Source organism: Crotalus tigris, unplaced genomic scaffold (assembly GCF_016545835.1).
Source record: "Crotalus tigris isolate CLP2741 ecotype Arizona unplaced genomic scaffold, ASM1654583v1 scf7180000024370.6872682, whole genome shotgun sequence".
NCBI classification, from domain to species: Eukaryota; Metazoa; Chordata; class Lepidosauria; order Squamata; family Viperidae; genus Crotalus; species Crotalus tigris.
The window spans coordinates 6,325,693-6,340,512 of NW_024100540.1; the positions used below are offsets into that span (position 1 = coordinate 6,325,693).

The 14,820-nt window shown below is 36.3% G+C and overlaps 1 protein-coding gene across 2 annotated transcripts in view; it reads right to left on the reverse strand.

Annotated features, from left to right (window-relative positions):
- Positions 1-562: 562 nt before the first annotated feature.
- OGFOD3 (2-oxoglutarate and iron dependent oxygenase domain containing 3) overlaps positions 563-14,820 on the reverse strand; it is a 41,111-nt gene continuing 26,853 nt past the window's right edge. For both annotated transcript variants that reach the window (XM_039328014.1, XM_039328013.1), the window contains 3 exons: positions 12,790-12,943; positions 10,090-10,213; positions 563-1,721 (listed from right to left, as the gene is read on the reverse strand). In XM_039328014.1, the coding sequence (XP_039183948.1) occupies positions 1,585-1,721; positions 10,090-10,213; positions 12,790-12,943 (415 nt within the window). In that variant the 3' untranslated portion in view covers positions 563-1,584. The remainder of the gene's footprint in view (positions 1,722-10,089; positions 10,214-12,789; positions 12,944-14,820) is intronic.

Sequence of the window (14,820 nt, forward strand, 5' to 3'; positions counted from 1 at the left end):
AACACCCCCCCCACCCCACCCCCACTGCCAATCCTCAACAGAAATGCTCAGAAGAATGAAAACCTCGGACAGGAGGAGGACCGCCTCCGGGTGGGCAGGCAGGTGTCTTGCTCGGATGTGCCTTGGGGGGCACTTTTTTCAGTAACATTGTAACTTCGAAGAATCACTAAGCGACTCTTTGTAAGTTGAAGACTACCTATACTTTATCACTTTTTTCCTTTTTTGGGGGGGTCATCAAGTTTTTGACATCTTGCTAGGCAACTGGTGGTACTCGGATGTTGCCATATCCTAAAAGTGGTACAAAGGGTGAAAAGGTTGAAAAGCCCTGGTCTAAGGAGGTTCTTCTTAAATTTTCCTTTGGTAGAAAGAATGCCACTGAAATATTTATTCTAATAATTGCAGTGCAATTTGCATCAATCAAACCTATTGCTTCAATTTCTAATATGTTTTAAGTTCTACCAATTTTGCTTTCATCTTCAGAATTTTTGTAAAATCATTAAAGAACTTTGAAGTTATTTTACACTTACTCAACAACTGGATAAATGAGGCAGCAAAGACCAGGTTTATTCCAAGGCAAACTTTAATGGATTTTCAAATCACTTGAATATTTATAACATGATTGTAAAATTAAACAAGCTAATGAGCCTTCTTCCCCAGGCAAATAGAGAAATTGAGCCACTATTGAACACATTATTTAGTAGTTTTATTTTATTCTGAGCAGCCTCCTCTTAGTTGGTTATAAGAAATCATGGCTGAGATCATATACAACTGGTTTCTACAGGGATAATCCAATCATCAAAGCTTGTGGCTTCTTCCAAGGAAGAATATATTGAAGTAAAGATTTAAAAGAAAAACCTGATATTCTTGTGTAAAAGAGTAGGATCTCTTGTGTACAACTGCAAATGATTAAAGTCATAAATCAACTGCTTCATAGGTGTTCCAGGTTTCTATTTTCCAAAATATAAACAACTCTATGGCAGTGTTTCCCAAACTTGACAATTTTAAGGCATGAGGACTTCAACTCCCAGAATTCCACAGCCAGCGTTGCTGGCTGTGGAATTCTGGGAGTTGAAGTCCTCATGCCTTAAAATTGTCAAGTTTGGGAAACACTGCTCTATGGGGTCTGGAACAAGGCATGATGATACTCCTTCCTTGCAATGTATTCCAGAGTCTATGAACATATTTCATAGGGCATCACAAATTGTAATTTTAAGAACTGATAAAAAGGATTATTTGAAGAGATTAAATGATGGAATGGTACTGCTTTCCTAGGCCTATCGTGCAGTACCCAAGAGTTGGAAAAGAAAAGCCAAACCATTTTAATTGCTATCTCATAAAGCAATGTTATAAGTAACTTAGAAATATGGGCCTTAAGGCACTGTTTTTGCAACACTTAGAAGTAAAAAAACAACAAAAACCTACACACACACACACAATTTACTTTAGATAAAATTGAGTGGAATTACACACACACACACACAATTTACTTTAGATAAAATTCAGTGGAATTTATATGTTAATTTAAAAGTTTCTTTTCCCCTCCCACACAGAGTTTCTCTTGCCAATCCATCTGGCTACCACCTGTCATGTTAAAACAGGATCCCTGATACCATGGTCCGGATTGCAGGTAAAGGAAATGGTGATGGCATAGCGAGTGCCCCAGTGGACCTTTTCAACATGATGGAGGTTCTCTGAGCCAGATGTGAAAAAGGAAACCCGTCCTGCAAAACAAGAATCTACAGTCAGGAGGGGAGCAAGATATATATCATTTACTTCTGCTGATTCCTAGGATTCTGTAATTAGCTACTCAGCTTCAATCATCCAAGATTTGATCGTTATATAATGGTAAAGCTACCCTGTTCCCAGATCAAAATATCATTATGCAATTAACAGGATTTAAGAAAGCCTGGGTTTTTTTTTTTAAATATGTACATGCTCAGTCCTAGAATTATTAAAAGAAAGACTTCAGCAGAGGGGCAAAGAAGAAAAAAAAGAAAATCTTTGAACATAGTCTTAAGTGAACAAGACTTTGGATTAGGGTTGTGCACAGCTTTGGTCTTGAAGGGGAAAAAGTAACCCCCATCAACAACTCCTTAAACCAAGTAAATCTTGTCCTGGAATCAACCACTATAGATGGTGATGCTGGGGAAACACCCAACTCTTTTAGAGAGATGCCAACCAGTGCTAAATAGAGCACTCCAAGCATTTTTTTTTTCATACAAATGAAGGCCCAGGATAATGTTGCAGGATCCAAACTGGGCTGGTCACCAGGACTAGAGATGTTGTCTCCCAAGCTGTTAGACCCATACTGGAGCCTATCTTCAAGGAACTTCTCTCTAGCAGAGTATGCTGTTCTCTGTGTGGTATTTATAGTGTGCCTGTTGTAAGTGCTTTTTAGATATTAATTGGGGTGTGTTGATGACTGGCCTTTAAGTCATTAGCTGTTGCTTGGTTGTACTGCCCAGCCCTCACCTTCTAAGTACTTCATAGGCTGGTGGTAAATCAGCACTCCTGTTGACTGACGTGAGGCCTGTTTCCCAGGCTTCAATCACTTCCCTGGCTGTTTTTGTGCCTGCTCGTCCAACAATCTAAGTAGCTGCAAAATTGAATGTCTGTCTTGTTCACTGCAGTGTGAGGCTACCAAGGAGTTCAGGTCTCCTCGTCTGACTGCTCGTTTGTGTTCTTGCAAACTGGTGGCCAGCTTCCTCCACCAGATGGACTCCGACACGAGTCCGAAAGCTTGGAAGACAAAACCTCTGGTCCTGGTGACCGACCCAGATTGGATCCTGCATTTTTTTCATGTACCATCTGAAGTGCTGCATAACTTTCCCTTGTTTGAGCTGTGTGCTTTTTCTAGAATAAAACCTTCTGGAAGAGATTTGGTTTACTTATTTTCTTACATTCTGCATTAAAACTACCAAACAGCTATTTTAGAATTTTAACACCTCACATTAAAAATGGATTACTAGACTATTTGTGTAGCAATGTCACATGCTTGGACTGCTTGTTTATGTATTGAGCACCACATTGATACAATCAATCAATTCAGGTGTGCCCCAGTCTTTAGTAGTTTTATGAGAGCACAAGCATACAAGGGAGACAACAATGATAACAAGACTGGTACACCAACTGTACATAGACAGGCTGCTTGATAGATAAATGTTGCATCATTTTGTGAAGATAAATATAAGCTTGCTTTGTACACATGATTAGGAATAAGCACTAAAATGTTTAGACAAAGAGACACAAACCACACTGTCATATTATAGTTTTCCTAAACAAAATATATTGCAAGGAATGAATTTCCTATGAAAAGCATGGGGTTATATGACAAACATCTTAGGTTCAACAGGGTAATCTCTCATTATTCAACACATAACTTAATTGGAATATATGTTTTCCATTTGCTAGAAAATACTCAGCAAGCACAAAATAAAATTAAATATTTAAAATAAATATTTAAATTTTGTACGTTGTTATTTTATTTCATAATATTAGTCACATTCAACAAACTGGCTGTAATATACAATAATGTGTGCAAAACATTTTGGGCTAGGAAAATGCTAGCAACCATAGCTCTGTCTTTCTAGCCAACATCCTCTTAAATCTCAACCATCTCCTATTCTTATAAAATCATCACATTATGAAGAGGAAATGCAATTTCTGTTACCAGAATAGAAATCAGAATTCCAATCACTTAAATTTCTGATTGCGCAACTTCTGTATGGTTAGAGTGAATGTGATACTGAACAGCAGTTTCATATTGCAATATTGAATTGGACTTAGAGGGGAACTCTGTCTTCTACCTTTCACAAGTGATCTTTCCAGAACAGAAGAAACAGCAATTATTTGCACTCTCCTACATGGTTTAGTGAATGGCTTTCAAGAAGCCACAGAGAGCTACAATGCAAAAAAAAAAGAAGAAAGAAAGAAAGAAAGAAAGAAAGAAAGAAAGAAAGAAAGAAAGAAAGAAAGAAAGAAAGAAAGAAAAAGAAAAGAGAAAAAAAGACAGAGGCATTGTTAGTGAACCTCTACAATGAAGATGTACAACTTCGGGCAGCTCAAGGGTTGCAATTCAAAAGTGATGGGGTCACTTGTATTTATTGTATCATTGTGGGGAGGCTTATAATAACAAAACTGCAACCATAATAAAAGAGGCACCTTTTTATTCATGAAAAGACTGCTTTAAAAAAATAATAATAATAAAGAGGGAAAAGTAAAATAATTCTGACTTTCTTTCCATTAGCAAACAGGGAGGTCTCAACATCATAGTTCTCCTACTACAGAACTTAAAGCTATCTTTTAGAAGATACAGTAGTGCAGGGAAGTTGGATTGGGAGGGTTGGGAAGGATGGGCAGAGGTAGGTAAAGAATGTGAGGAAGGCTGGAAAAAGAAGTAGAAAGGCAGTTAAATGGATGAAATGGTTGGGAAGCACGAGAAGCAGCAGCTACATACAGACGGAGATGGCGGAAGAAACAGGAGCTCAATCATCGTGGAGGGATTTTTGTTGCTTTAAATTAACAACTACTTAAACTGATGAATGATTGAAGGAATTAGGTGTGCCTAATGAAGAGAAGGACTGGGATGACATGATAGCAGTCTTCCAATATTTGAGGGGCTGTCACAGAGAAAAGGGGGGTCAACGTATTCACCAAAGCACCTGAGGAAAGGACAAGAAGTAATGGATAGAAACCTTTCAATGAACGATCCAATCTAGAATTTATTTATTTATTTATGAGACTTATATACCGCTTTAAGTGCAAGCACTCTCTAAGCGGTGTACACCAGTAAGCAATGTATATATATATTTACATTGCCCCCAACAATCTGGGTCCTCATTTTACCTACCCCGGAAGGATGGAAGGCTGAGTCAACCTTGAGCCGGTGAGATTTGAACCGCTGACCTGCTGAACACAGTCAGCTAAAGTGGCCTGCAGTACTGCACTCTAACTGCTGCGCCACCTCAGCTCATTAATTAAGAAGAAGTTTTCTTTTAGTGAGGACAATTAATCAGTGGGATGGCTTTCCTCCAGAAATTGTGTGTGCTCCATCACTGGGTGTTTTCAGGAACAGACTGGACAGCCCTTTGTCTGGAATGGTATAGGACAGGGGTAGCATATGGATGTGAACAGTCTCATTTCAACCCAATATAGGAAATATACAGCAATAGAGTTATTAAGTATTAACATGTGCAGAAAGTTTAAATATATAGACAAGTGATGGTGGAGCATTTATCAGATCTGCTCCTAAATATAATACAGATCCATTCAATTTTCTGGATTTCAACAGAAGGCCGTCATTTAATTATGTAAGAACTCACTTTTATTTCAAAATACACATAATATGTGTGGAGACTTCACTAATAAAAACAGTTTCAAACTGCCACATTACTAAAATGTAAATGTACTCTAGTTATGACAGAATATTTCAGACTTTTCTCCAGAAATGGATAACTTTAAATAATACTTTCTCTACTATATCAGTTGGCAGCAAAAAAATAAAGGTATAAGAGCTATGAAAAGAAAGCATATAATTAGATATGCTTGATGTTAGCTCACCTCTGGCTACTTATATTTGCTTGGAAGGTCATGTTAAAATTCTGGCTTATCAAAGAATGAATGTCATAGCGTTCACTTGTCAGTAAGAATGGCTATCAAACTTAGCCAGTTCTGGGTATGGTTCATTGCCCCATCAAAACGAAGAACATTAGTTCCACTCAGAGCAAGCAAGAGCAAAATCCAGACTTCTGACTCTCATTCCAAAGTTCCTAGTTTATATGGCAAGTAACCCAGAGATAAAAATGCCTGAATCCCTTAGCCTGACCTTGCTACTGGGAATAATGGGACAGCATGTGCTAGCATATTGCTCCTTCTCTGGGAAGACAGAACACTGAGGAAATCTAAATGCCCCAGAAGTAAAAATATATAAATTCCAATGATACGATACAAACCTATGCTACAAACCTATTATTCAGGACACATGGAGGAGGGTAAAGAGGAGAACCCCAACATTGTAAGTCACAAAAAAATCATTATTTCAAATGAGTTTGATTAATGCTTGTTCAAATGCAAATAATATCAGATTCTGAAATGGGAATTTTGCACCATAAGAGCATTGTATTTTCTATGTAATTCTATAAGGGTACTTAAAAACCTTATTTTTGAAAAAGAAAATCTAGGTATCTCACAAAAACAAGCTACAGTAACAGTACTTTACCTATAAATCTCAGGAAGTCTGACAGATTCAATCTAGACATAAGCTTTGGGAGTTCAACTGTGGAAATGGAAATTCACTTTGAAGTGGACCTCAGCTGACCTCTGGGTTGATATGCTGCTCTGAAGGTTAGCTTTGCAGAAGGAGTCAATCTCATGCTTAAGACTGTACTTTAAAAGCAACTGATTTTGTTCCCTTAGTCTTACTCTCTTTCAAAACAACTGCCCAAACAAAATAAAGAAGAAAGGGCTCTGCTTTGAAGGGATACCCCTGGGAAATGTCACAAAATCAAATTGGTGTGGAAGTAAGCCAAGCTATTTCCTATTCTTTGGCACTTTAGGTAATTTTTGCCTCAAGACAGTATTTATTAAGCAGTGACCTTATACAGAGATCTTTCCTGTCAAATATGTGGAGTTTCTCCCCTACCCTCTTTACCCACCCCAACTGAGATCAACCAGTGGTAAAAAAAGTTCATCACATCTTCCTTAAGATCACTGGATGTTTTATCATTAACCTTTGGATAAGAAAATACATTTTTGTCATCAAAGACTTATAGCAGAGATTTTTAAGGAAATCTTGTAAAATTTAAGAGGGATGAAATGTGTTTGGCAGAAAAATAAGACCTTCTCTCTGAGTGTTTCCAATTCAAGAAAAGTGGTCCATTCCTCTTGGATGATACCTTTTCATTTCCTGATATTGTCACTGGTGGTTGCTCGAGCCAAAATGCTAATAGTTTATAAGGCTCTCTGTTTCATGTGATTCAATGAAAATTGAGTATTTGTTTGTATTTATTTATTGCTTCATGAAGTATAAGCAACAATAAACCATGTTCATATGCTTTAAAAGCACTTCAAATAACAAAATCATGCACTGATACATAAATTTTGTTGAATTATAGCTTCATCCCTCTTAAATTATACAGGCTTTAATTTAGTTGCATTTTTGGAATGCAAAAAAGATAATGATTGTTCTAGACTTGCCTCCATAAATAGTTCAGAAACATGAACTGTTCAATAAAGTTTTTTGTTGTTGAATTAAAACAAAAATATTTTTTTCTTTCTCCAGCTATTTTTTGTTCTTCTTCTTTATCTCTGCATAGTCGTAGAAGTGGGGCATAATGTGATTCCTAAAGGTACATCCAAAGAGCATTTCTTGAAGGCCTGACCTCTTTAAGATTTCACTTAAGTTTAATATGCTCATCTTCAAAACCTTATTAAAAATTATTTAATCCAGCTTTATATAATAGAACATGTGCCAATTAATAGTTTCTAACATGGGTCATAGTGGAGAGATTATGAACTTATTCCAGATATCACCTGAGAAAGTACATACCTTGCTGATCACACACCTGAGTCTTCCTCAGGATTTGTTTTAAAGAGATAGAATAAGCAGCTTCAGATCATTAGGAAGAGGCCCCTGCGACCTGACCTCTCAAGTGTAATGTTCTGTATGTCATCCTTCAGCATAAAATGGTTTCCCACAACAAAGAAAGGTTTTACTTTATTAAAATAATGTTCAGGGAAAAAAGGATCTGCTTAATCAGAAACTTTTTCATAAAGGAAATGCATATGTGCAGAAAAGCAATTACATCCAGCAAAGGACATAGTTTCCAAAGACCAAATGATCAAATTACTAAAATTCCTTCTGCAGGAAAATTATAAAGTTATTTAACTGCATATTGCTAATGCAGAACATGATTATGATGATTTAAGAATTTTATTCTGCACCCACTTCCTTCCCTGTGTCTTCCTTTTTTCCATTTCTTTTCCCTCCGACCGTTATAAATTATATCATTTTTATGGACATATTCCTCTGTTTAACCTATCACCAGTGTGCCAGTTTTACAAGCCATTAATGCTTTTAGGTATTGCCACAATACATTATAATCCCTTTTGTTTAAAAAAATGTAGTGAAAAATTAACATTATGGAGCTAGTTGAAATGGCAAAATATACATATTAGAGTGCCTGCATGAGGATTATGATTGCGCTATAGAGGCAACACATGAAGTTATACAAATGACGACACGATTATAACACTGATGTCTCAGTGATTTAGAGATTCTCAAGAATCCCTTGGAGATCTTGGCCATAATTTACCACAAAATTAAGTATGTTTAAACTTAGATGTTCACAATTAAGAGTCAGAAGAACTCCGGGGCCCAAATGGCCTCCTAAGGATCTTCAAAAGCTCCAGTTCAGAAAACGGTGATCAGGAATTTGTCTGCAGCTTTTCCCTTTCTCTCTTTTTCTTCCAAATTCTTTGAGCCTCTGAGAGGGCTTAAGGTGGGGATGTCAAACTTGCCACATCACGTGACGTGTTGTGACGTATTGCGACTTTTCCCCCATTGCCGGACTTGGGATGGGGAACGGGATGGGCACAGGATGGGCACGGCTTCGACATGACACATCAGGCCCGCAGGCCAGCAGTTTGATACCCCTGGCTTAAGGGAAAGGCTGAATTTTATTTCACTCATCTCATAGAAATTGGGGGAAAGGGAAGCTTGAAGACATGTTTGTTACATAAATTCAAGAAAAAAAAGAGTCCTTTTCTTGAACGTTTCCCAAGCCAAAGGCTGGTAATAAGGAAAAATCTGCACTTTAGTGAAAGATAATTCTTTTTCTTGTTTTGTAATGGTCTGGTTAGGAAAAACAGCAGAAGAGTTCCATGTATTTCTTGGCATGTCAAATAAAAGAAATACATGTCTTCCTATTCCTCTGCAGATACTTTTAAGATTCCTATGAAATGTTTTTCAAGAAAAATGTATATTAAGCCCTAAGTAATGATGAAATGAAGATGGAGAGGGGGAAATCAGTAGATTCCTGGCAAGGGCCTTAACTAGCCTCTGCAGTTTTCTTGGCAAGATTTCAGACATTGTTTGCCATTGCCTCCTTCTTAGGGATGAGAGAGCATGACTGGCCCAAGGTCACCCAGAGATGTGAAATAATTCAGATTAGCTTTCCATAACTCAGGATCTTCCAGACCACAACTGCCTAAACTCTAATCCAGTGTGGCCAATAGAATGTATCTAAAGGGCACCAGGCTGGGGAAGGATACATTAAATGACTCTTTGCAGCACTATGTTGTTATGAAGTCGAATAGGATAGTGCAGGGGTAGGCAACCTCGGCTCTTTTATGACTCATGGACTTCAACTCCCAGAATTCCTGAGTCAGACTTCCTGAGTTAAAGTCTATGAGTCATAAAAGAGCTGAGGTTGCCTACCCCTGGGATAGTGAAAGCTCTGTGTACGCTGTCCACTGAGTCTTTTTTTACTTGGTAATTCAGACAGTCATGGCTGAGTCATTTTGAAAACTCTGAAGTCAAAACAAACAGAAGTTTAACTATATGAATGTTTAGACTGTATTTTATCTGCAATATTTCTAAGCATATTACTCCAAGGTTATTAGTTGTGTATCCCTCTTTAGGATACGCAGGCTTCTTTAGGATGCACAGTCGCCATTTTTAACACCAACAAAATTGCTTGAAAATTAACAATTCACAAATCATGCTGATTTATTTTTTTGAAAAATTAATGTTGCTCTTCAAAACCATGTTTCCTTATGTAACATAATACATATTTGCCTCTCATTTATTCCTGTAATAGACGGGAGCTAGAAATCACAATTCTTACTTGTATAACATTTGAACGATGAAAGGTATAATACTGACAAAGATTTGTGTAAGATAAATACAAATATTAGATAACTCTTAGGATAAAAGCTGCCAGTTTTATTTGTACTTATTTCTACTGACCTTCTAATTCATTTATTTCTATCCTGAAGGTACGGATACACAAAGTAGGGAGCTGTGTTCAAAGGAAGATATTAAAAACAGAGCATGAACTAGTAGGATCTGAAAAGCAAAGGAAGTTCTACCTGCTCGAGGTTCTACAGTCCTATTTGCACCTTCATCCATAAAAACAAACCGTCCACCACCAAAGTCTTCTGCATAGTCTGATAGGTACAGCAGTGATGTGTAATCAAACGAACCATAGGTCACCTACAAGGGAAGGATAAAGTGCTGAATATTCTTTGTACAAGCTTGGGTTTGTATCGGATCTGCAGATGCATAGCCCCTGAAAGAAGTTGATTATTTGGATCCCTTTCAGTTGGGCTCTAAGCACAAGTATGGCAATAAGATTTTACTGATTGGACCTCTATTTGACCTCTGGTGAAACACGGAAGGTATCCCTCCAACTACTGAATGATATCTCAGTGGCTTTTGATACTCTCAAACATTGTATGTTCCTGGACTGCCCCCAGGAGAAGGAGTGGGGTACACTGCTTTGCAGTGCTCACCTCAATCTAAATTTGCTTCTTTTGCAGCCACATCACAATAGAGCTTCAATCCACAATCAGCTACTTGTCACATTTTGCTCATGAACCATATTATTAAGCTAAGTATCTCCATCCTATATCTTTGTATCTGATTTATTTTTTACTTTGTGAAACACTTTGTATCTGTCTCTAATAAATTTCATTCTGCAACTTTCGATGGATTTATTGAACTTTTCCAAGGATATTAGTTATTTTTATCCTTATTTCTAAAGAATGAGCACTGTTTGAATGGGATTTTTTAAAAGTCAATTAGGCAACTTCTTAATTATCATGTCATCCTTTCAACAGACAATTTGCTAATCAGAATATTATGGGATCCTTGGTTTGCTGAAATCTAATGAAGTTACTGAACAAAAAAATAAAGTTATTCTAATAAGGCTTATCTATTTTATTATTTTATTATTTTATTGTTTTATGATTGTTTTAACTCTGTACGCCGCCCTGAGTCCTTTGGGATTGGGCGGCATATAAATAAAATTAAATACAAATACAAATACAAATCTATGATATATATATGCTTGTGTTTAGTAACTATCGTATTATTTTCAAGGTAACAGAGATCTGAGATATAATCATTGATTGGTGGATAGTTTCTTGGATGGTTTATTTCCCCTTTTCAAAGATAGGAACATTTTTTTTCTCTTTCAATCATATGACATTTCACCAGTTCTTCATTATTTCATAAAAATAACATATAACCATCAGCTATCCAAGGATGCAATTCCTCTGACCTTGGAGAGTTCAGATTCATTAAAGTAAATAAGTATCCTCTCACTATGTTTTGTTAAACTGTAGCTCAGTCTCTTCATCCTGCTCTTCATAATTTCCTTGGACAGCGCACAGATTCTTGTTAGAAAAGATCAAACCAAACAGCAGGTAAAAAGAAGGCTATTTCCTGTTTGCCTTTTCCCATTTTTGTTAAGCAGCTGGTATAATAATTTGTGTTTTTTTCCCTTTTATGTTGAACATATATAATTTTTTCTTCTACTTATTCCACTAACAGTGAATAGGATTTTCTCGGTTTGATTTTTTTTTTAAACAGAATATAGTGTATTTGTCTATGGAGATTCTCAGTCATCCAGGTCATGGTTGTCCCAAAGGTGCTTTTTCAAGAGGTAACAGGACTTTCTTGTTTTTCTTTGAAGACATTTTGCTTCTCATCCAAGAAGCTTCTTCAGCTCTGACTGGATGGAGGGGAATGGAAGAATTTATATTCTTTGCAGCCAGCTGGTCATTTGCATTCTTTTAGAGAGCTGTTGAGGCCACTTGGAATTTTATCTGTGTCCTCAAGGTCATCTGAGTGGTGCAAATGGGTGTGAAGTCTACTTGGAACTGCTGAAAGGATTATGTTGTAGACTGGAGATAGATGATGTCATATCACTCCCCCTCTATTGAAAGAGAGCTAAAGAGAGATCCAGCAGTCCATCTGCATTTAAATGATAAAGGCCACTCTTTTGAAGACAGTAAAGTCCACATTTTGGACAGAGAGGATCCTGGTTTGAAAGAGGGGTCAAAGAGGCCATCTACATCCAAATGTCAAAGTTACTCTCAATAGCCTCATTCAAACAGTAAAAAATAAATTGGAATGTTAGTCTTTGAACTTACATTGGGAGGATTGCTTATTGGTGAAACATTTTTACTAGTAACTTTCTTAGTACTTTTCTGAGCAGAAAAGTGGAATGTAAACTGTATAAATAATGGATTACACAGTACAAATATAAAAGGCAATAGAAAGCCAATATGATAAAAAGAAAATTCTAAAATAAATAAGAAACTAAAAATATTCCCCAAATAAGTTCTTCAAAGTCATATACTAAAAATATTTTAGCCTTATCAAGATAAGAAAATTGTCCTAATGAACAAAATGCTACAGATGCTATTCTTTGTTCCTATATTTTTATATTATCTAGCAGAACATAATTAGAATCAACAGAATGGCCAGATTGATTATGTAACTTAATAGGAAATGATCCCAGTTTTTAACTTCTAAGTTTTGACTCACCAGAAGGGGAGTACTACAAATTTAAAAGTCATTCTATTTATATCCATTTACTTATGAATACGTTTTATTAAGCTCAGCAAGGGTTACTTCTGAGAAAGTATACATTGTACTTATATGCTAAAATTACATCACACCATTGTGACTCTTTAATTAGAGTGCTAGCACTTATACATGCAGGACACCAATACCAAAAGTAGATATTTAAAAGAATAGTAAGGAAAATATTATTTCAATACCTTGTCAATATGAGGATGCCAATATTCATCATGGGTTGTCTTTGCTTCTGAGTTATTTATTCTAGAGAAGAAAGTTGGTTTCGTCAAATACATGGAGGATGAGCTGATGCCAAAAGCAAGAGCTATTTTTTGTTGAATTCTGAGCCTCACATCACTACAAATAAGAAAAAAAGCATCAGAACTGAGTAAAACAAAACAATGGATATATTTTAAATAATTCTTTTATTTCACAATATCTAACATACACAGATTAAAAGAAATCCATGCATATTGTCTCAGGTATTCTATAACATATGTGTAATACAATTAATTATAATACATTGTGAATAGCAGCCTTAGAGAGAATAGCTTGCATTAATTTGTTCACAGTTCAGTTCAGTTCCGAACCTTCCAATGATAAAAATACTGTATAAGACTTGTACTTTATACTCTACTGCTATAACCTCCAATCTAAAAAAAAGTGTAATTTATTATTTTTTTCTAATTATGCCCGGTTTCACACATCATGTGTCATAAATCAGATTTATAAATCACAATGGGTGAATTCAATCTTGTCATGGAAAAGGTTTTCACCCAATAAACACTTTTGTTAATGGAAGTGGAGGCCAAGAGAAATTCTGTCACGTTTGGGTGGAAGGCCTAAAGCAGGAAAAGTGGGAACCAGTGACAGAAGTATTATCTAAAAAATAGGCTGTTATTTCTCACTTTCAAGACTCAGAAGAAAATCAGCCAATATTCAAACAAGTGGAAAGAAAAGACTTAGAATTTAAGCCAATGCTGTAAAACTCTAAGTAGTCTTTGAGTTATGACTCTTTGTTCAGCAACCATTCAAAGTTACAGGCGCACTGAATGAATGGTATTTATACCCTGTCAACCAAATTTACAGCCATTACAGCATCTCTGTAATGTAATGCTGTAATCAAGTAATCATGTAATCAAAATTCAGGTGCTTGGTAGCCCAACTGCACTTAAAAACCACAGATGCACTTCAATCCCCCCCCAACACATCTTTGCCCCTTTGGCCCCCTGTATTCTGCAGCCCATGCTGGCCTGCATGCCAGTGGCCTCCCATTGACCTTCACTGCCTTCTTAACCCCCCTCTACTCCGTTGACCATTTGAGCATATTTGAATGTTTCTCCATATACACGTGACAGAAGCCAGTGTCCATATTCTCAATTTTTATCAATGCTGGCAGATTTAGAAGAAAAGAAATTGTCTATCTAACAAGCCCAATAAAAAGTGCTTCTCAGCCTTTTTCTTCATAATTCAAAACTGCCTAACAGAAAATCTTATTGAAAATTGAGTCATAACTTTGAACAACTGGTAATAATTCAAGGACTACCAGTGTTATAAAAATAGTTTTTATATAATTTCAACAATAATTTCATTGTCATTTTTATTGATTTTCATTTTAAGAGGAATACTTTGAGAGATTTCAGAATATATTTCAATAAACATGGCAAACTTTAAGTCAATTTAAATGTCCTTGTTATGATGGATAATGGGTTGGTGTGTCATTACTCAAAGAAAAACCACTTTTACCCAATTTTGGGTAATTTATCCAGGTTTGGGAAGCACTGATCTAACAGCACAAACTTGCACATAACCCAAATGCTGTTTTCTGTCATTATCCACACTACTTCTTTTCCAAATCTCAGATCTACCGTATTTTCCGGCGTATAAGACGACTTTCTAAAGCATGCAAATTGGCTCCGAAGTCGGAGGTCGTCTTATACGCTGAGTCGTCTTATATGCTGGAAATTATGGTAGTTTCTGGCGTATAAGAAGACTTTCTAAGCATGCAAATCAGCTCCGAAGTTGGGGGTTGCCTTATACACCGAGTTGTCTTATACGCCGGAAAATACGGTACCTTTTTTTTTAAAAAAAAAAAGTTTATTCAGAAAAGTTTATTCAGGAAACTTATTTTACCAAATCAAATCAGTTTGAAAGACTTTTCTATTTTTTTCAGTAAGCTTTGCCCATCATTTAAAAATCTTCCTCAATATCTAGTTTCTATTCACATAGTCTAT